Raw genomic sequence first — 20,236 nt, 5'->3', positions numbered from 1 at the left:
CCTGCCCCCGCTCCCGGGTTCCAGCCCAATCCGTCCGGGACACAATCCCTCCTCGCCGGCCCAGCGGCCGCTCCCGGGACACAGCCCAGGCTGCGTGTAAGCTTCACCTCTGTTAAAGAGCTCATCTGCCTCGGTGAGCACCAGCTCCAGTAATGCTTCTAATCTAATCTAATCTAATCTAATCTAATCTAATCTAGCAATCTAATTTTGCAATCTAATCCATTTTTATGCGGTCTTCTGTAGTAAAATTCTAATTGTTTGCAAGCCAAACTGAAACATAAACTCATAAAGCTACTCAAAAATGTTTATCTGAAGCTATCTGTTCATGGATTGCTAACACCTGTCCCATGCTAACAGTCTGTGCTTGTGCAATGTCCCCATTTTGAGGGATCTCTCTGTGTATCCCTCCCAGCTGCTCAATACATATTTATCATCATTAAAAGTGAGCCTAACTAAAAAGTCCATTAAAGTGAAAGAAAATACTAACAATGAGGGTATGGAACTAGATTTATCATTTGCAGAGAAGCCTAAGTATTCATTTCTTCATGTGGTGTGTGTAGTTTCTTAATGCATAACTGCCACTTACCTACCTATTCAAGGATATTTGAACATAAATGCAATATGTAGTGGACTCAGAGCTCAGTAAATACTTGAAATCTGCCACTATTTCCTCATTAGGTATGGCAGAAATATAGATGAGAGTCTGTATTCTCTCATGACAAGTATTTGAGTTGCTAATTTTGCACAAAGTAGTTCTAGGTGTTCAGTCCCAATCTTTTTCTTTTACCTTTTTCCTTTTCTGACCCTGTTGTATAAAGGTTTCTACAAACTGTCACAACATCTAATGTGGTGGCCATTGACTATTCAAGCTTGTTATTCCATTCCTGCAAACTGGTAGTGTTGCTAATAGGTATTAGGAATGCTAGTAAAATTTAGCAAAAAGGGTCCACTGGTCAGCACTCAGTTAGTTACTCCCAAAAAAGTAGCTGCTAGTCTCTTCACATATTCACCTAATGTATACCGAAAGTCCCATTAGCTTTCTTCCCAATAGATTTTTTTTTCTTCTAGGCATGTCCAGAGTGTAACCAGATCCTACAAATTAATTCGGATTCCTTTTTAGGTGGGAATCACCAAATGATTTGGAAATTCTTGAAAATATTAGCTACATGTTTCAAGATATGGAGAAGGATAAAAGAGGGAAAGACAGCCACCTCTTCCTTTTTCTTCTTATGAAATTAGTTGTCTAGAAGGGCAGTGTTTGCATGAGAAGATATCTCAAAGGTTAAACTATTTCTGTATTCCTGTCCGTTTTGTGCTAGAACTAAGCACTGTTCTAACATTATGCAAAATCATGAGCAAAACCAGTTTCAGGTAATTTCAAAAAAGCCATTTAAAAAAGTCTAGATTTTTTACAGTGCAAGCCTGTTAAAGAAATGAAACATTCACAACACAAGGTTTTTTCCTAATGATTTGTATGAGAATTTCTTTAAAAGGTGTATTTATTCCAAAACAAGAAGGAATTATGCAATGTAAAAATCGGATTAAGAGTAGTCAAAAGACTTGCAGCACTGGAAAAATGGATTATCTTCTGTCCAATTAGGTCAGGTTTTGTCTCCATATGGTAATCATTATGTATAGGCTCAATATTTTGCTTACTCTTGAGTAATAAAAGCTGTTTCACTTCAGCTGTTTCTTCAGCACACTTGCATCTCTAGTTAGACCATTCATATACTAATGCAGCCAAAAAATCTATTTTGCAGTGCTCCAGAAAGGTTACCTATTCCCGTATAGTTCAGCAATCACTCCAATGATCAATTTAACACAGATCTTCTTCCATTGACACTTTTGGGTGTTCTGTTTGTCCTGTGAAATATATATTTCTACAGCAGACCTACCTGTGTTATGGCATGAGACTTACAATCATCCCACACTTAATGCTCTCCAACATATCCATGTCTTAAACATGTTTTAGCTCAGCGTTGTGGCCTCATTCCTCAGTGACAGGATGAGACAAAACAATCTCAAGTTGCCCCATGAGACTGGAGAGGTTTAGATTGAGTAACAGGAAAAATTTCTTCATTGAAAGGGTTGACAAGCACTGAAAGGGACTGCCCAGGAAAGTGTTTGAGTCACTGTCCATGGAAGTATTTAAAAGACCTGGGTGTGTGATTACGGACATGGTAAGGACATGGCTTAGTGGTGGACTTGGAAGTGGGACAGTGGGACTCACTGATCTTAAGGCTCTTTTCTAACCTTAATGATTCTATGATTCTGAATGTCTGAAGAGCTTCATTATCTTAAGAAATATAGGCAGTGATATAGGCAGTGTTCTGTGGATTAAATTTAGGGTTGTACATTATGTGTCTGTTTGATTGGGCTTTTGAACATGTCAGAGAAGTAGGAGTTTGTTGGAGTGCTGTTATAATTATTATTACTGAAACTCTTATCCAAAAAACGTAATTGACTAAATTATAATTGCCATTTTATAATGATGCTGTTATTCTTTATGCATGTTAGGTGATGAATAGAATCCACTAACTTTTAGCATAAACCAGTTTGGTGCAAGTAACTATCTTGATTATCCCAGCAACTCAAAAAAACCCCAGCATATCACTCACAAAATCTGAGAATGTCACAGATTCTAAATCATGTGTTGTGGAGGTAAAAATAGAGAATAGTTTTTGGTTTAGAACTTTTTTCTTCCAGAATCTACAATGAAACTGTTAGATTATGAAACACGAAGTTCAGTTTCATGCACACAAAGGAGCACAGAGGGACAGTGATAATCAGGAAACCCTTACAACTGAAGAGAAACTGGGGCACTCTAATCAGGTGTCTTCCAGGGTTGTCACAGGAGGACAGTCAGCCTCATTGTGTGCTGAAAGCCATCGAGGTCAGTAGAGTGGATGGGCTCTCCGTTTCACCTTACAGACCAAGGACTGTTACTGCCTATGGGATACAACTTGGGATTCTGCAAGACATTGTATAAAATGCTTTGAATAGGAAGCAAAGACAAGGAAAGGGGGAGATTAAGGTATTTTGTGGGTGAACAGGTGCAAGAAGATAGAGAGATAAGGGTATTTAAGGGACTGGTTGCATGGGAAGAGGTCAGTCTGCTCATCTGGCCATGCCCTGCAAATGGTCACTGCAGCCTCTCCTGTCTTCTTATCAAAATCCATTTCTATTTCCTGGGTGAAACTCTCTCTACTCTATAAAGTAATGTTCTGAGATAGTGAGTTTAGGATGATAGCAAGTTTTGTAATCATCCCATTGTTTCTTGGTACCTTACTGCCGTCACTTTATAGCATCAATTTTATGTCTTTGTTAACGCTTCCATGAATTTCTTTTTTCTCACATCTTGGGTTGTAGATCCAGGATTATTTGTGACTACATTTATTGTCATTTCTACTGCTTTTACGCTGAAGGAAGTGTTAGTATTAAGAAGTCTGCTAAAATTGTCCATTGTAGAGTTATCCTTTGAAAATATGTATGTGCGAGTAGGAATTTAGCATTGCTTATTAGAGGTTATCACTTCCTATGTAGAGAGAGGTTATAACCTCCCTACATTATCTTCGAGGTCAGCATCACCCATACCACTTTTCATTTTTTCTGTCGTGGATGTTCACATGCATGCACTTAGCCCACATGTTTTTTTCCCATTCTTAACTACTGACATCTTAGCAGCACTAAACTGATCCCTCTGCTTCAGACTTTCTTCATTTCTGTTTTCAGTCATGAAGACAGCTATACTGCCTTCCAGGATCCCTTTTATGAATGCACACGTGTGCTTCCTGGAAGCACTGCAGAATTCAGCAATGGGTCTGAAAAGCCTCTTCCCTTGTTGATAACGCTTGGAGGATCACTCTTTAAAATAAACTATAAATACCTCCTAGAGCAGTAGGGGTTTAAACTCATCACTTTAATTTCCTAAAACTTTGCTGAAACTGATGAAATAATTTTCTAAAACTGATTTGGTCTTTGCTTCTATGATGTCAAACTGCTCCAATCCAGGTGCAGCATAATAATAATAATAATAATAATGGAACACTATATATATGTAAATTTTAAATGGTAAATAATTTTTATTACGACATCTCTATGTATAATTTGGCAAAATATATGCCTTTCTGTTCTGTGGATGGAAATACTGGCTTATAAAGTCAATAGGAATTCTGTCATTGACTTCAGTGGGGCTAGAACTGTACAAAAAGTGTAATAGTTGTCAGAATGAGCCTCAGGAGATCTACAAATTCTGTTGCTGCTTTTGAAGATTTGTGTTACATAAATGACGTGAATTAACAGCAGCACTCTATTGTCTTTTTAAACTTTGATTTGGGAAGAGAAATACATCTCAGAAGTCTTGAATGGAGTGTCTTCTCTAAGTGTAATAAATAAATTATTCTCTAAATCACTTGCCAAAGCAGTGTGATTCCACCAAAGTGATACAATTTATTGCCAAACTTCTCATTATAATATACTATTAAAACATTTCTATAAAGGCATTAGCAGAACAACTTAACTTGTTTAAAAATGTATGCAGTAAGTTGATACTGTTTGGAAAGTACGCACAAGTATCTCCAAACAGCAGCACTCCAAAGAGTGACATTTTAAGGCACGTGATTATTTTGCAACCTTTGTTACATAAATCTCTGACTAGACCATATATTAGTAAAACATAATTGCATATATTTCAATAGCTGGGTTCACAGCTCAGAGAGACAGAATTCATCTCAATGTAGGCAACACTTCTGGGGTTTTTTAACATTGGTAGGCCATAGTGCAGCATAATAAACATTGTTAAAAAGAACTTTATTCATAGAGCAAAATATATAGAAGGAACATCAAATACTTCTTCATTCCATCTTTTTGCAACAAGGTTGGCCATAGTTACTTATTCCATAAATAGCAACTGTGGAATGCTCAGTTTGCCTTTTTTTGACAGAGCATGTCACCAAAAAAAAAATTAGAGACAGAGTATTCAGGGAAGTAAGAACTGAACTGGCCTCACCAGAGGTGAACTAGTTATCAACTGATCATTCCAACCTAACAAACAAGAGCAAAAAAAAAGCTCATACTTGCAGCCATATCCTCAGCAGCTCTGAATTTATATTGCTGTGATAGAAATTAGTGGTGCTTGACTGATTAAAGTGTGCTGAAGAAATAACCAAACACTTTCACCCATAGGTACACATACCACAGGAAATGTGAATGTATGATGAAAGAGTATGCAAAAAAAGAAAAGAAGTGAGATGATGAACTGATATAACGTCCTTTTTTGTATGTACCCTGGTAGACATTGGGAGCAATTGCCCTGGGAAAAAGAGGAACTATAATCCACTCTATTATAGCTATGAGTATGTTGCCAAGGTGGAAATGGGTGACATGAAAAAGCTTGTTTTCATCACATTTAAAATGGAGAAATTACAACAAACAAAACCTTGCTGTAGAACCAATTCTACTAGAAAACCTCTTCCAGGAGTGTAAGAGCTTCAGGAATTTTGCAAGATATTCCAGGGAAAGATCTCTTCGGTATCAGAATGGCCCATTTTATGCTTCATCTGCTCAGCTGTGGTGATGCAACATATGGAAAATGCCTAAGGCCTTTTGAAATAGAGAGGTAAGCCCTTTGTATACAGTGTCTTTCCATTTCTGTTTTCTAAAATGGTACGATGTTCCTCTCATAAAGTTACTGCCCACAGCCCTCTCAAAAGCGTACAGGATCCTGCTGACTTTTCACAGAGATTCCCGTGTTTGTAAATATGGTGGTGTCTGTTGATCCTCTCTTCTTTAGCCTAAAAGCTTAGACGAACAACAAAAACTTACATCCTGTGATTTTCAAAATTGCATACTCTTCTCTGTGTGACATTTATCTGGTGAAAACTTCCATCTGCTGATGACAGTTTACAAATGTTTCCTTGAAGTAGCCTGTACAAAACCAGATTGTTAATGGTCTAACAAGCATGCAGAGAACAGTCTACAGTGTGTTTTTTTCTTTCTGACTGCAGCACAGAAGTGACATCTGTACAACAGCAGTGAGAAATGAAAGTTTTATTTCAAAGCAAACACCTGATGAGCATCTTGCCAGCTTTGGTGTTGGTATTTCAGCCTTTTGCTCTGAGACATAAGGGTAGATTTTGGCACATTGCACTTTACCTGTCCTAATATTTGAGATCAGTCATGGTCCTATTATATATCTATGCCAATTACTGAAATACCTGTTCAATTATAGTATCTGGAACAGCACTGATATGCTCTACTTGGCCAAAATAGTATGTTCATATGTACTCAGTTCACAACAATTGTGTCTACATTATTGAATTATAGCGAGACGAGCTCTGGATGATGAAGCTTTCTGTTAGGGGCACTGATCTGAATCATTGCCCAGGATGACTGCCAGACAGGTGGGTTGATACCAAAAGAACCACTTCTCTGAATCTGAATCTAGTCTCTAAAGGTGTGTGTTTTGTATCTATCTAGGTCTGTATATGGTATTTGCCATCACAGCTCTTCAATTTGCACCAGCCTAACATACAGTTTTAGCATAGAGGACAAAGACAGAAAAAAGATGTAGGCATGAATTTTCACACATTGCTCCACTGTTTTTGCATGTCTGGATAAATCTCAATTTTGACATCTGACACTGAATCATCTCAAACCTGTTCAAAATCTGGGTAGGTAGAGTGAAACAATCACTAATTCCTATAGATAAAATAAAATTTACCAGATAAGGCCTCTGTCCAGGATCCAGTCTTAAACAATTCAGATACCTTCCTGAAGGTGACAGCTCATTTACAAATGGCTCACACTGATATCAAATAGAAACTAGAAACAGATTAGGATCACAGAAGTGGCTAAGCGCTCACCTTCTAATAATGTCATAGAACCTTTATAATTTATACCACTGAAGATTTCAAGCCAAAATTTCAGGACTGGAATCGTCCAAGGCAAAATACAGATAGGCCAGAGGACTATACAGTGGCATGTAGTATTGTACATCTATGAGAGGTCTCAGAATTTTGACTTCTATGTAGTCTTCATCTAAGTTGGCTTTCACTGATGTCTCCAGCTGTCTTCAAGGTGATGTAGAACTAATTCATATGCAGTAAGTGTCTAGTGCAATTGTAAGTATCATTTGACAGAAAACCACGGACAAAAAAAAAGGACATTCCTGATACAAATAGATATATACATGCATAGTAGCCAAACTGCCTCTGTACAATACTTTGAACCATCAGCATCCTGAGTCTTTGTGGCACTTAAACGATGTGGCAAAATGCAGAATACCATCTGAGAGACGACTATCCTGATCAGCTATTGAAAGTGATACATAAATTAACACGATAATTTAACAGTATTTGGAAGGTGTCTTCCAAAGCAGCAGTAAAAATGACAAATATTTACACGTCTGTCTGAGTGAGGCTATTTAAAATAGAGTAGCTTAATTAAGAATATGAAATGAGTTGCTTGTGACAATGCAAATTAAAATTCTGAGCTAATTCTGGATGTTCTTTCATTCCAGTGCTACTGAATTGAGGGAATGAAGGTGAAGGAAGGAAGTGGCCCTCCTGGAGTACTTGATTAAATTTCAAGATGCCAGGACTCTCCTCTCCCTGGAAAGTTATACATGGGAGTCAATATTCCATAATTACTCAGTGACACAAATATTTAAGAGCAGGAAAATATTTTTCTTTAGCTTGCACTTATAAAAGGCACTGATCCATTTCAATCAGAGTAGACTTAGCAGGGAAGAGGCTAACCATTGGCATCTCCTACTTTAATTTCATATAGCATAAATACTTAATTCTGTTACTGAAGCAGCTAATGCAGCCTATTTCTTTAAATGTATTTATGGCATAATGGCATAATAAACCATTTCCATGTAAAAAACCACCAAGGATTTACCATTGAAAAGATTCTTGGTTTAGCCCTCCAAAAATAATAGATTATTTGTAACAGTTTACATTAAAAAACAACAAGGAGTCATAATTCCCCCTCACTGTGCACCCTTTCATTATGAATAAGAACTTAAAAATGTAAGTGCAGAAAAGCTCTAGTGTTTCTGACATCATGGGACCCCACTCCCTTTCCATCTGAAGCCATCCTAAAGCAGATCCTATGACCCAAGAGGCTGCTCTCTATTTTTACAAAAGCCCTTTGTTCATCTTCTTTTTTCAAGTAAGTCCCAGCTCACAACTGTGTTTCCTCCTGTTCCAAGGAATGTGGAGGGACATGGCAAGATGCTGGAAGAGATGCCAGCTTCTGAAGCTTAGGGTGATGCAGAGGTTTTGGCCTGTGGAAAGAACGTCGGCTTTGTACATGTCTGGCTGCAGCAGACCTGTAATTCCCTTCCACATCAAGCAACATTTTCTTCTCTTGGGGCTCCTTCATATAAGAGTCTTCCAGCCCTTCAAACATAAGCAGAGTATTCTCTTCTTGTGAATTCTCTGACTTGAAACTGACTTCAGAACAATAACCTGAGTTTACTGTCTCTTTGTTATTCATATCTGTACCCGATTCCCAGAAGAGATCAGGTACATTTGGGTCACATGAAGCTATATACTCAGAGACAGCAGAAAGAGATATATTCCCTCTGTTTTCTAGTGAAGAATAGTTTTGTGTCCAAGGCATTTGAAGACAAGAGGGGAAGAAGTGGAGGGGGTTCACTGAAACACTTCCATTTTGGTTTAGTTGATCATCTGAAGAGGAGTATTCTGTCATTTCAACATCGTGGTCCATATCACCTAGAGAACACAATTAAATAGAAACATTTGTTTTCTATTTGTACACACTTTTTATCTATTAGTGTGCTGGCTACTGGGCTTTGCTTTTGGCTATTTTTATGAAAGTCTTATGAAAGTGAGTGGTTTAAGATTTTTTTTTAATGGAAAATGCTACTCTGTACCCAGTTCTATCTTGGACAACCTCAAGTGAGTTAATTAAACTTCTTATCCTTGCTGAGTGTCTGGCAAAACTTAGCTCAGTATTTGGGATGAACAGCTGCCTTTTTTAGATAGTTAGGAGATGGAGCCATCATCTGGTCACTAAGGTGTATCTTTATCTTGAAACAGTCCTGATGCTCAGCAAGGAAGTATTTCAGAAATTTTAAAACAAATTGTACTCTTCCAATCAAGTAGCAGAGGGTATTTCCAGGGAGTTAATCTCTTATTGATCAGAACCTGTGATCAGGTTTCTGTATATATTAGATATGTAGGGAAACTTAACATTTCCGCTCTTGGCTTCCAGTTTCCATTGGTTTTTAAAACCTCTTAATTGAAATTTTAGTATCATTCTCATATTAGGAGAATTCTGTTAAGGAGATCATTCAGAGGAGTGTTTCAGAAAATAATCAAGGTCTATGCTTATTAGCTTGGGAAATCTAACTTTGCAAAACACTTACAAAGAAACACAGGAGTCAAAAATCCAGTTATTTTGACGTATCAAAGATACCCACTGAAGAACTTACACATACCACTTCCTAATAAGAAAGTGAATTATAAATAAGGCAATTAAATGGAAGAAAAGAACAAAGATTAGCAAGAAAATGTTCCGCAGGTCATGTGTCAATATTCTGTGACAATGTTCTCAGTGGGGAAAAAAAAGTGAAGAGGATTTCAATGTGGATAAGTGTCAAGGTGAAATTTTCCTTTTGGAATGCTGCTTACTGTTCATGCTTTTAATCAAGATATTGTACTGTAATTCACAGTTCTTTAATTAATCCAGTGTTTATTTTAAAACATCATTTAAAAAATAAACAAAGATGCATAATTAAGGAACTGAGTACTGAAACCAAACACGGACGTAAGGCCACCCCAGTAAAGAAAGTGACATGCTTCTTCTAATTACCCTTGAACTAGCACATCTTCTGAACGGACAGAAGCCGTAACAGAAGAAAAATGGAACTTCCTTTTCTATTTGTTTTCAAAAGGTTGTGAAATTCTGAAGTCAAAATTAGCAGCATTCACTCTTGTCCTGAGGTGTTTGTCTGAAAAAAGTTTCATCAACCAGCTACAGAATACTGTCAACTTACATTTTGTTGATGCACAGAGGACGCTAAGGCTTATATTTGTGACTATGGATTCCACAAAAGTGAATTCACGATGACACTTACTTTTGCATTTCATTGCACAATTCCTGCAGTGCCCTGTGTTCTATTCAATTACAATAGCCGAACTATGGACCTGACCCACCTCATCTGAAGCACTGCCTGATTTGATTATAGAAGTGAAGGCTTCTTTTTATGGTGTGAAAAATTTCCACACAGCAGAAGTTAAAGGGCAACTGGGATATTCATTTAAACCCAGAGTAAATTTCATTTTAAGCCTCTAACACATTAGAAGCAACAAGTTATTTACTGCATCAGAAAGCTAAGCCTTTTCCTAGTTTCAAAATAAGGTATGGATTAAGATAAATTCACACTTTAGGGATAAAGCTGGGATGCTGCTTCTCCACAATACTGTTGTGTAATTATCCCCACAAGGAGACTCTGGTGCGTTTTAGTAAATGTGATTCATTTTAAACCCCTTTCTCATGTAATTTAAATTATAAATATGTAATTTAAATAATAAATTATGTAATTTAATGGTATATCAGTAGTGTCACTGAGTAGTTTTATTGTAGCAATGGGGCATTTTTGCTTCCTGAACACTGGATAAATAATCTGGACAAATGTGCACAACTAACTCAAGGCTTCTTAGCAATAGTCAAAATTTTTATTCCTTTTAGAGAATTGAGGTACCAGTTTTATCATCTAGAACTGACTAACCGGGAAACCTGAAGCCTCTTGAAAACATATGCCCAATATTCTGGTGCTTGGAATACTATTTTCTTGGCATTTAAAATATTCAAGTGAAAACAAAGAGAAGGACCCTAATCTGCTGTAAAAATAGCAAGGCTTTGGACCCCAAATAGTTGAACAGCTCATCTGCAGAAGGAAAATAGAAAGATGTTTTGTTAATTAAGTTGGAGGGAAATAAAAGATGTTTAGTTGTACAAAGAAATCAGGAAGGAAAGAGATTTTCTGAAAGAAGCAAAAACAGAAAAATAAGTTCACTTCTCAGGATTGATAAGAAGTCTGGTTAGAAAATAAAGGTGATAATATCTTTTAAAATGTTACATATGTGTTGATTCTGGGAGAAAAGATCTGGGTCGGTCCTCTGGGCCATCCGCTAGCAGGAAGGAATCTGTTGATTTATTGCTGAGCCGGATTGGAGTGAGCCGTCTGAAGTTTGGAGAATATGGGAGCTGCACTCGGGCCCTTTGTGATGGTACCACAGTGTCTTCACCAGATAGCCATGGGGAGAACTTTGTGTAGATGCTTTGGTCATCATCAGCTGAAAATACTGGGTTATCAATTCCTAAAAAAAATTCACAAGTGACAAATAAAAGTAATCAAAAGAATTTCGTGATAATACAGCAAGATGCTTTATAAAAGGAGAAGGGCTATTGGTGGAAAAAAATGGACTGACATGTGCTGGTGTGGTTGTGACCAAGTCAATGCACAGACTATTATACACACATACGCCTTGGTTATTGCTGGACATGTATTGGATTTCAATTAAAGAGAAAAGTCGGATGTCACATCAAATACACAAATATGTTAGGGGTATCTGGAGACAAAAAATCAATAAAAGAAATAATCAGTCTACAAGTGTGAACCAAAAAAACAGCGCAACATAAAATAACTGCAGAAAATTCAAATCAAATCCATAAAAAAGAAATAAGAGATGGAAAGAAAATGCAAAAATAAACTTCACCACTCCATAAATGAATGAGTGTGAGGTAGCAGGCCACAAAACAGTCAAAAGTAAGATACAGGAGTCTGTTCATACAGTTATCAAGTTTGTAGTGCATTTACAGAAACATTTTGCATCTTGCCATCCACTTATTCCTGGGTGCCTTTATGCATACTCAGACACAGAATTTGTCATGAAACACTGTCATGCATAAACTGCATTTAAGGGTGTCTGCCAAAAGAGTACAGACACAAGTGTTTTTCTTCACCGTAGGCACCAAGTAACATATGAAGTGTACGGTGGTGTGCTGAAAAAATCAAACACAGAAGTACTAAAAACACAAACATAGAAATACTAAATTTTATGACTCTGTAAGTCATAGCATATGATTTATGTTATATAAGCTTCCAGTCTGATATTTTGGAGCTTTTCAGGGCTGGAAATCAAGGGCAATGAGCATTCCAGAAATGCCACAAATCTGCTCTTTTCAGTGCCTTCTCTAAGCCTGTAAGGATCTAATGGGGTTGTGAGTATAAAAGGAGAATTCTTGCCTGAAATAAGAAGAACGAAATTAATCACAACAAATTACTTCCAACGCAAGTGAAAAACAGTTCCAAAGGACTGGTATTGACTGGTCTTGTGAGGTAAGACAATTCTAAAAGAACATTTTCTGATGCTAGAAATAATAAGTGGTTTTAATACTGATTTAGGTAATGTTCACAACTTCTATCAGTTTCAAATATGATGCTCTGCATACCTCCAGATATCCAAAACTCTTTATGTCAACATTAATATTAAACAAATGTATTCTCAAATAGAACACATAAAATCACTCAAACAAACAAACAAAAAACCCAGCCTAACTCATCAGCATTTCTAGCGCATTTTGTTACATTTGAAAAAACCCTTTGTAGGTAATAAATATTTTTACCAGCAGGAGTATCTGTGAAATTTTGTTTCGTCACATTAGCCAGGAAATCAACTCCTTTGCCTAGATGCAAAGGCTCATAATCATTATTTTCTTCTGATTCAGAAAACTCCAAATCTGAGAGGAAAAAAAAAGAAAAGAAAAAAAAGTCCATTTTGATTAGACATTTGTATCAGTTTTGATAGAAAATGTTATTTCATGCTGGTTTGATGTTATCAAAGATACATCTTACAAGGATTTTCATCACTCAGCACAGGTCAGCATTAGTATCATGATGAATTTCAAACCTAATGAGGTCATTGCTGCTTTTACTGCAGTAGAATAAGTTTTGCAATAGTTGCTAAACAACTTGCTAAGACTGTCTTCCAATTAAACTTTTTCGGTTTTGAGTAGATGATAACATCTATATGCAGAGTTCTTTAATAAGACAATATTGAATGACCTACCAATATGTATTCAGAAAGTACTTCCCATGCAAAGTAGTTCTAGAATATTACACTTGGGGAGCCAGCCGGTACTGCCCCTCTCAGTCAAACAAAAATAACACTCAGTAAATGATTCAAAGAAGATACATAAGGAAAAATATCTTTGCTTGGAGCTACTGAGAAAAGATAAATCCTTCTCTATTTTACTTGAGTTGTCTTTGAGATCAAGGAGTTGCAGTCATAAGCAGAAGGAAGGTCACAAATAAGCGTTAGTTCAGTGGCTTTTAACACCATTTCAGTTTTGAAGTGACACATATTATTTTATAATTATATAACAAACCTTTTAACATCCACCACATCTTGCCTGACATCAATGCTGAAAAATGGCTAAGACAGGAAAGAATTTGGGGCTTTATATGCAAAACCAACTTTTGGTACAGTTAGTCCCCAGGCTGGTCAGCTTCTCATTACACTTTCATGGCTGAGCCATGTGATGGATCTGCTCATGAAGGGCGAATCAGTGCTGGAACTGACCTCTGACTATGTGTTCTTTCCAAAGCTATGCCCTCCTTGAGTTATGCTTGCTTAGCCTAAACTCTGATTCAGACCCTTCTAAAACAATTGACTTTAACTCAGATAAGAATGTCATCTCAACTACTGAATTTTATATGGCTGGTGTCCTGCAGACGTTTCCTGCTGTGATGAAAAAAAGTTAGCAGCTCTGCGTACCTTATCCAAACAGAAGCTGAAAGTTCATTTCTATTGTAGCCACTGCATTATTTTGTTTGAAAAAATTAAATGTGATATTTTAGAATTGTGAGCAAAAAGCCAATCAAAATTTTGTTTTTCAATACAGCTTCCTAAAGAACAACTCCTAAATCATAGAAACACTGCATTTAAGCATGGAGCAGATCACCACTCTGAGTTCTGAACTATGACCTTTTTAATACCAGATTTGCTGTTGCATATCACAAAATCTTTTAGTGATGCTTTACTAGCAATATAGCTGATAAAATTCAGTTAATGAAAATGGTCTTTTTACCTTTTTCCTTCAAAGTAAAATCTTGCACTGGATTTTCTGAAGGAATGTTTCCATTTGGTATAACACTGCTGTTTCTCTGAAAAGAAAGTAAAAAGTGACCAAAAATGCTAATGTCATCAGATAGCAATGGCAGTGACACCCTTTGAAATGACAAGTCCAGCAGATTAACCCTGAAATCTATTGCAATCTTTGCTTGAGATTCAATATGGATGCCACTAGTTTCCCACCTACACTTGTAGTGTGTACAGTGTAAAAAAAGAAACTTTTGTTCTTTTTATGCTGCATGGTCCCTCTCAGTTTCATACAAATTTGGTTGAATGCTCCATGCTATAGTGCTACCCTACTACCTTTACCCTATCCTGCAAAATCTCCCACAGCGTTGTAGCATGGTTCAGAGCCTATTATTTTTCAAGTGATCAGAAATCTCTCAGACAGAAGAAGAGTCCCAAAGCATAGAGAAGTGAAGAATGTGAGAAGAAGCCCCTGGAGTTATCTCCTAGTTTAATCTCTTGCTTAGTTCCTCTAAGTTCATGAAGTTCTACAGAACATCGATAAATGCAGGACACAGGACCCTTCAGAGTCCTCCCTGCCCTTCCCACCCATTATTTGGTATAATAGGTGGCTACATCTGGGTCCTTGTGAAAGTATTTTACCCTTTTTTGGCCCCGGTCTCGTTTGTGGATTTTATTGAGCTTCTTGGGATGGTTTATTCCTAGTTTGGTACTCTTGAAAGATTCTAAGCGCTTCCTCATTGTCCTATGGAAAATCTCCTTGTCTTGTTTGTCATCTTCACTGTGCATGATCTCATGTCGACTGTACAGGTGTTTGTGCTGTGGCCAGGAAGGGAAGACAATATTCATTTATTTAGAAACACAGATGAAAGCCCTGGATCAATGCATTCAATCAGTGTCATGAAAATGCAAACAGCTCCATAAAAAAGAATTAACTAAAGACTAATCTGAATGCATTAATGAAACTCCTATTTTTCTTTCTTCTTCATGAAACAGGTCCAGGAATTTTAAGTGTATAAAGGTGGACTGTCATTCAAAGTAAGCCTCTCCCTATAATTGTCTGAATTACTTCAGCTGGTACACTTAATTTAATCTTGGTCACAACCTTTGCTGGACACAGTTCTGCATTCCACTGGTCCCAGTGATTTCAAAGGCACTAGTTCTTTTGAAAAGGCATTGTTCTTAAAAGAGAAATCACACAAACGAAGAGCTTATCTTCCTCAAGGGTGTGGATTTTGCAGTGGGTTCCCTCCATCTGAGTTTCACTCGCAAGTTTTGGTTCCTATTGTCTCCTAGTTTTATACTGGAAAAGTGTCCAATGCCAGCCTTTTGCTCTCACCTCCTGCCTGGGTTTATATAGGTACTGTTGTAGGGTGTGGTGAGCAAGGGTATCTTCTGTGTCCCGGATACTTTTCCTCCTCTGCTCTAAAGCTTGCATGTCAAGGCAAACCGGTCCAGCTTTTTCTCTCCTGAAGAGAAACAAGAGAAACACCAACAGTGGTTTTTAAAATCAGTGGTTGTTGAAGAGGAGGAAAAAACAGGAAGATGGGGAATGAGAGGGAGAAAAGAAGATGAAGCTTGGAAAAAAAAAAAAAAAAGAGTAAGAATGGCTAAATGCAAATGAGTGAACAAATGCCTAATGGGAAATATGAAAAAATTATTAAGTTTTTGCCTGTCAGGAGAATGTAGCATTAATTAATTTCAGAGTTTACATAACACATGATCTGTTCAGTGACAGATTCATGAAAAAGTTAAAGAAGGGGCAATTTTTTTGCTCACCTCTCTCCTGGCTTTTTCTGGAGCAGACACAGAAATAGCATCTAGCCCTGTATATAACAGTTGGTGAACCAAAGGCAAATGGAACAACTCTAATGTGGATGTCTGGTTCATCTTACCAGCCTTTACTGGAAAAAATTGTTTGAGTGTAAAATGCAACAATATAAATCCATTTATACCCATTTTCTGTAGGAGAAAATATTAATTAAAATTAAAAAAGTAGTGAATTAAGTCCCTGTAATTTGCATTTTTCAGTTTTTTAAGCACTGTTTCAATTGCCTCTCATATACCACCCCATGAGTTCCCATTACTTACAGTAAATAAGAGACAGAACCTTCCACAGTACTTGGGAGTGGAGTGCTGAAATCCACATTTACCATGTTGTCTGTACTTGGAGAACGTATAAATGCCAGTGAACCTCTACGTTCTCCCTGGTCATGGAAAGAAACAAGACATATTACAGCTGTAAACACCTGGGACAAAATGTGTATCAGAACATAGATAATTTGTGAGACTCTATTTATGGAAATGGCACATGAAGCATGGGACAAGTTGTATCTAGGTAACAAATACAAACCAACCTTTTATGGTTTTATCATTTCTTTACATTGAGTGACATTATCGCAACAAAGCAAGCAATGAGAAAATCTATTCCACTCATAAATTGGTTTTGAGAGGTGCATGATTTCTTGTGCCTGAATAGATTTGCAGTTTTACTTTGTGCAATGTTGCAAGCCAAGTGCATAGGGATATATATACAGATTTTCATGTACCAACACATCACTACACTCATGGTAGCATTTTCAAAGACACAACACTAAGTTTTCTGTTGTCTACCAGTCTGAAAGCAGCAAATTCTAAGTGGTGATAGAAGTATACAAGACTATTAGAAAGAGGTTATGGCATGACAAGATGAGATGTTGAAGAGATGAGATTTTTTTTTTTTAGTTCTAAAAACTAGTGTCACAGAAGTGAACTGCTGCAAAACCTCAGATTTATGTCTTCAGGGTTTTCCTTACAAGTAATCTCTTGCTTAGCTAAAAAGGATCTGTTGAGTGACATTGTGGTTACACAGGCTGAACCAATCTATAGCTTTGAATCACAGCAGAGAGAAATCACATAGCAGGTCTCTAAATTTTAAACAGTAATAATCAAGAAAAATAATCTCTTTTGCTGAACAGAGGTTTTATCTACAATTCTCCAACTTTACCTGCACTCACTGTGTACCCTTTACATTTTCACATTCATGGAGCAAACCAAATAAATGCTTTCTTTTGCTGTGGTATCCCACATATATGCCACAGTATGTGGGCTACCAATACCATTAGGAAATACACTCTAGCTTCTGCAGGCAGAAGACTTGAGATTAATTAAATTGAATTCTGGGACAGCATCATCCCACCCATTTTCTTAAGCAAATCTGACTTTCTTTTCAAATCAAGTTTAATATTTCATGCATACATCATACTATATCATGGGTGAAGGAATTTTAGCCAAAACAAGTTATGAACCATGAGTATTTTAAGTCACTTTTGTTCAGTTGCTCTGGATTATTTTCATTTTTCTTGGCTTAGGTTCTCCCCCCTCAACTGTATGGAATTTACTTAGGTTGAGACTGAACTCTCTCAAGCTCTTGTTTATTATACAGATGCAGCATAACAACAGGGCTGAACAAAGAAAAAGATATAATTTTTAAACTTCTTTCTTGCAAGGGAGAAGAGAATGAGTAACTGGGGTAGGCAGGTCTTTACTTGTCCTGGAAGAAATGGCTTCAATTTCAATGTCAGCTTGTAATTCATAGATATTTAATTCAAAGATATATTTGAGAAGAGAAAAAAAAGTTGTTAAAGCAGTGTATCAGTGAAGCAAATATTAAAGTGAGAAAGGTGAAATGAATTTAGGATTCACAACTCATAATTAATTTCTGCTGGAAGAAAATATGTTGCAAAAGTTCTGTAGAACTTAGAGAACTTTCAAATTCCTTGTCTATTATTATCAAATCCTTAGACATTTGCCCAATAAAAATTATCTACAAGAAACAGTATACACAAATAGCATTTGGACTAAGGTAACAAAAGACAGTTTCCTTGTGTTTCCTCTCCTAAAAACATTATAATCTGTCTTTATGGGATCAAAGACATCCTTAGGGAAAAATTCTGCATGTGTTAGTGATCTATAAAGTCCTTTGCATCTGTTTCTTAAAGAGAAGAAACACTCTAATGTATCTACTGAACAGATTCAGCGATGAATCCGAACGCAAGTTTCATGGTCATCCACATCAAAGTCATTATCCAACTTTCTTCCTCTGAGGTGTGACCCAGAAAGCATCACAAAAAAGAAAATTAGTTCTTGAGTTCAGATGGTCTGAAAACAAAATGGATAATTTACAAAATCTCAAAAGGAAGAATTTGCTTGTCTTGTGAACCATTCTCCATTTTTCATACTAACATAATTTCTGAATTTCATCTTTTTTTCTGAATTCAGTCTTCAGAATCATATATTTCATTGGAAGAAAACTGCTGGCTGTAGCTCTTTAAAAAAAAAAAAAGAGCTTAGCAGGAGTAGTAGTAGTAGTATCAGTCATAGTAATAGTTTCTATATAAATTAAAGAAATTAACTGATAGATCACCTAACTGAAAATTAGTTCAATTGGACACTATGGGTAGTGCTGCCCATTCGTGGCTGTTTGAACTATGGTGACTTGTTTCATCCTGAAGAACATTAAGCATTCTTACACACTCTGACAACATTGATCCATTCTGGGAACGGTACTCCTGCAGAAGGTCAGAAACTTTCTTCCATTCTCGTTTAAAAATTTCTCCTGTTGCAAGTCTTCAGTTTCCCTAACTTCACAATTCTGTGATTGCATTTGATATTTGTAGTATACTTTACCCTAATTATTGAATTGTAGTGCTTTTGATTCCACTGAATTAAAGTTACCCTTCCTTTTTTTTTTTTTTTTTGGTGGTGTTACAATGACCTGGCATATTGAGATTAGCAGTCCACTATTTTGGCCACATATCCACATCATTTGGAAGTGAGCTTCTTCAAATCAGATTTGTCATCACATAGAAACACTATCCTGCAGGAGCCAGACCCTTAGACACATTTAGAAAGACAGCATCCCTCCAGAATCAGAGTATTTTTCTCATGTAACGAATATAGAAGCAAAGATATTCAATAAAATCCAGGAGACATTTACATTGACGTAAGTACAATATACAAATATTTGGTGATCAGCCACAATACTGAGAACTGCAGATTCACAAAAAGGCAACATCAACACTCAAAACACATTAAAAAAAAAGGCAGAGCAGAGATGAAAATAGTTTTCCTTTAAGCATCTCCTACAACATATCAATTTTAGTTTATATTATAAATTTTTAAAAATCAAATTCCAAATTATGCTATAATATGTCAACAAGTGTTCATAAGTACCTCAGCCACATAGCTAATTGCATCCTTCAAGTTGAGCTCATGGAAAACATTAAGGATTTGGTCTCTTGATTTTTGAGCAGACCTTCTCATCAGTATTTTTCTGAGGAATTTCCTATCAAAATTGGACCACCTGATAATTTAAACAAACTGTGTTAATGGCAACAAGCAATTTTAGTTTCAAAGCATTTTTAATTTAGCATAAATGATATTTTTTGAGTTACACACATTGAAAAAAATGGTGAACAGAGGAATGCGAGGAATTTGTGTTTTGAAGTTTTCAATTAGCATGTAAAGACAGTTAAGGAAAAGACTGGTACAGACTTATGCAGCTGTCACAAAGCATTTAATCAGTTCAGTTACTGAACACTACTACAACAAGAGTGCTATGATTACAGTATCCCATTTCAGAGTCAGTAACCCATTTTATATTTTGGGAGATCATGCTACCTTATTTTTCCACTTCTGATGATGTTTAATTTTCTCCCCTCCTTTGGAAAGTAATATGCTTTTCCCCAGCTGTATTGTAGGATAGCCAGACCAGAAAATCAGTTCAGAGCAACGGTGCCCTTCCAAAAGCTCTACCAGAGGGCCTTATTCATGCCATTGATGTACTCTGCTCTGGGGGATAGTAGCCATGTGTATTTTCAATGATTTACACCTCCAAGATTGTCTGATAGTAGGGTATCTGCCCTATCATGTTTAGGGTACAAAAGACAAAGGCTGTTGTATTTCTTCTCAGTTCCTCAACACTTTGTCTAAAGGGCATGAGGCAGCTTTGGAGACTTGCTCGGAGTGGCTCTATCCATCTTGCCCAACGGCCATTTTGGGTTTACAACTGCTGATTCAGATTGCTTAAAGCTTTTTATGTGAAATATTATTCACAA

The 20,236-nt window shown here is 36.7% G+C and overlaps 1 protein-coding gene across 4 annotated transcripts in view; it reads right to left on the bottom strand.

Moving 5' to 3' along the window:
- Nucleotides 1-4,424: 4,424 nt before the first annotated feature.
- The window catches only part of SLC9A3 (solute carrier family 9 member A3), a 59,241-nt gene continuing 43,429 nt past the window's right edge, over nt 4,425-20,236 (bottom strand). The window contains exons 10-17 of one of the 4 annotated variants that reach the window (XM_085051776.1): nt 19,353-19,482; nt 16,230-16,345; nt 15,478-15,607; nt 14,781-14,957; nt 14,128-14,203; nt 12,664-12,777; nt 11,114-11,354; nt 8,616-8,741 (exon numbers count right to left, since the gene is read on the bottom strand). In XM_085051776.1, the coding sequence (XP_084907902.1) occupies nt 8,738-8,741; nt 11,114-11,354; nt 12,664-12,777; nt 14,128-14,203; nt 14,781-14,957; nt 15,478-15,607; nt 16,230-16,345; nt 19,353-19,482 (988 nt within the window). In that variant the 3' untranslated portion in view covers nt 8,616-8,737. Of the gene's footprint in view, nt 8,742-11,109; nt 11,355-12,078; nt 12,284-12,663; nt 12,778-14,127; nt 14,204-14,780; nt 14,958-15,477; nt 15,608-16,229; nt 16,346-19,352; nt 19,483-20,236 lie in introns of those variants that run through there. The other 3 variants (XM_085051775.1, XM_085051777.1, XM_085051778.1) reach the window with 3 other exon arrangements.

The sequence above is a fragment of the Lichenostomus cassidix genome, chromosome 2, assembly GCF_008360975.1.
Source record: "Lichenostomus cassidix isolate B80296 chromosome 2, HeHo_3.0, whole genome shotgun sequence".
In the NCBI taxonomy this organism is placed as follows: Eukaryota; Metazoa; Chordata; class Aves; order Passeriformes; family Meliphagidae; genus Lichenostomus; species Lichenostomus cassidix.
This window is presented reverse-complemented; position numbering and strand designations above follow the sequence as displayed.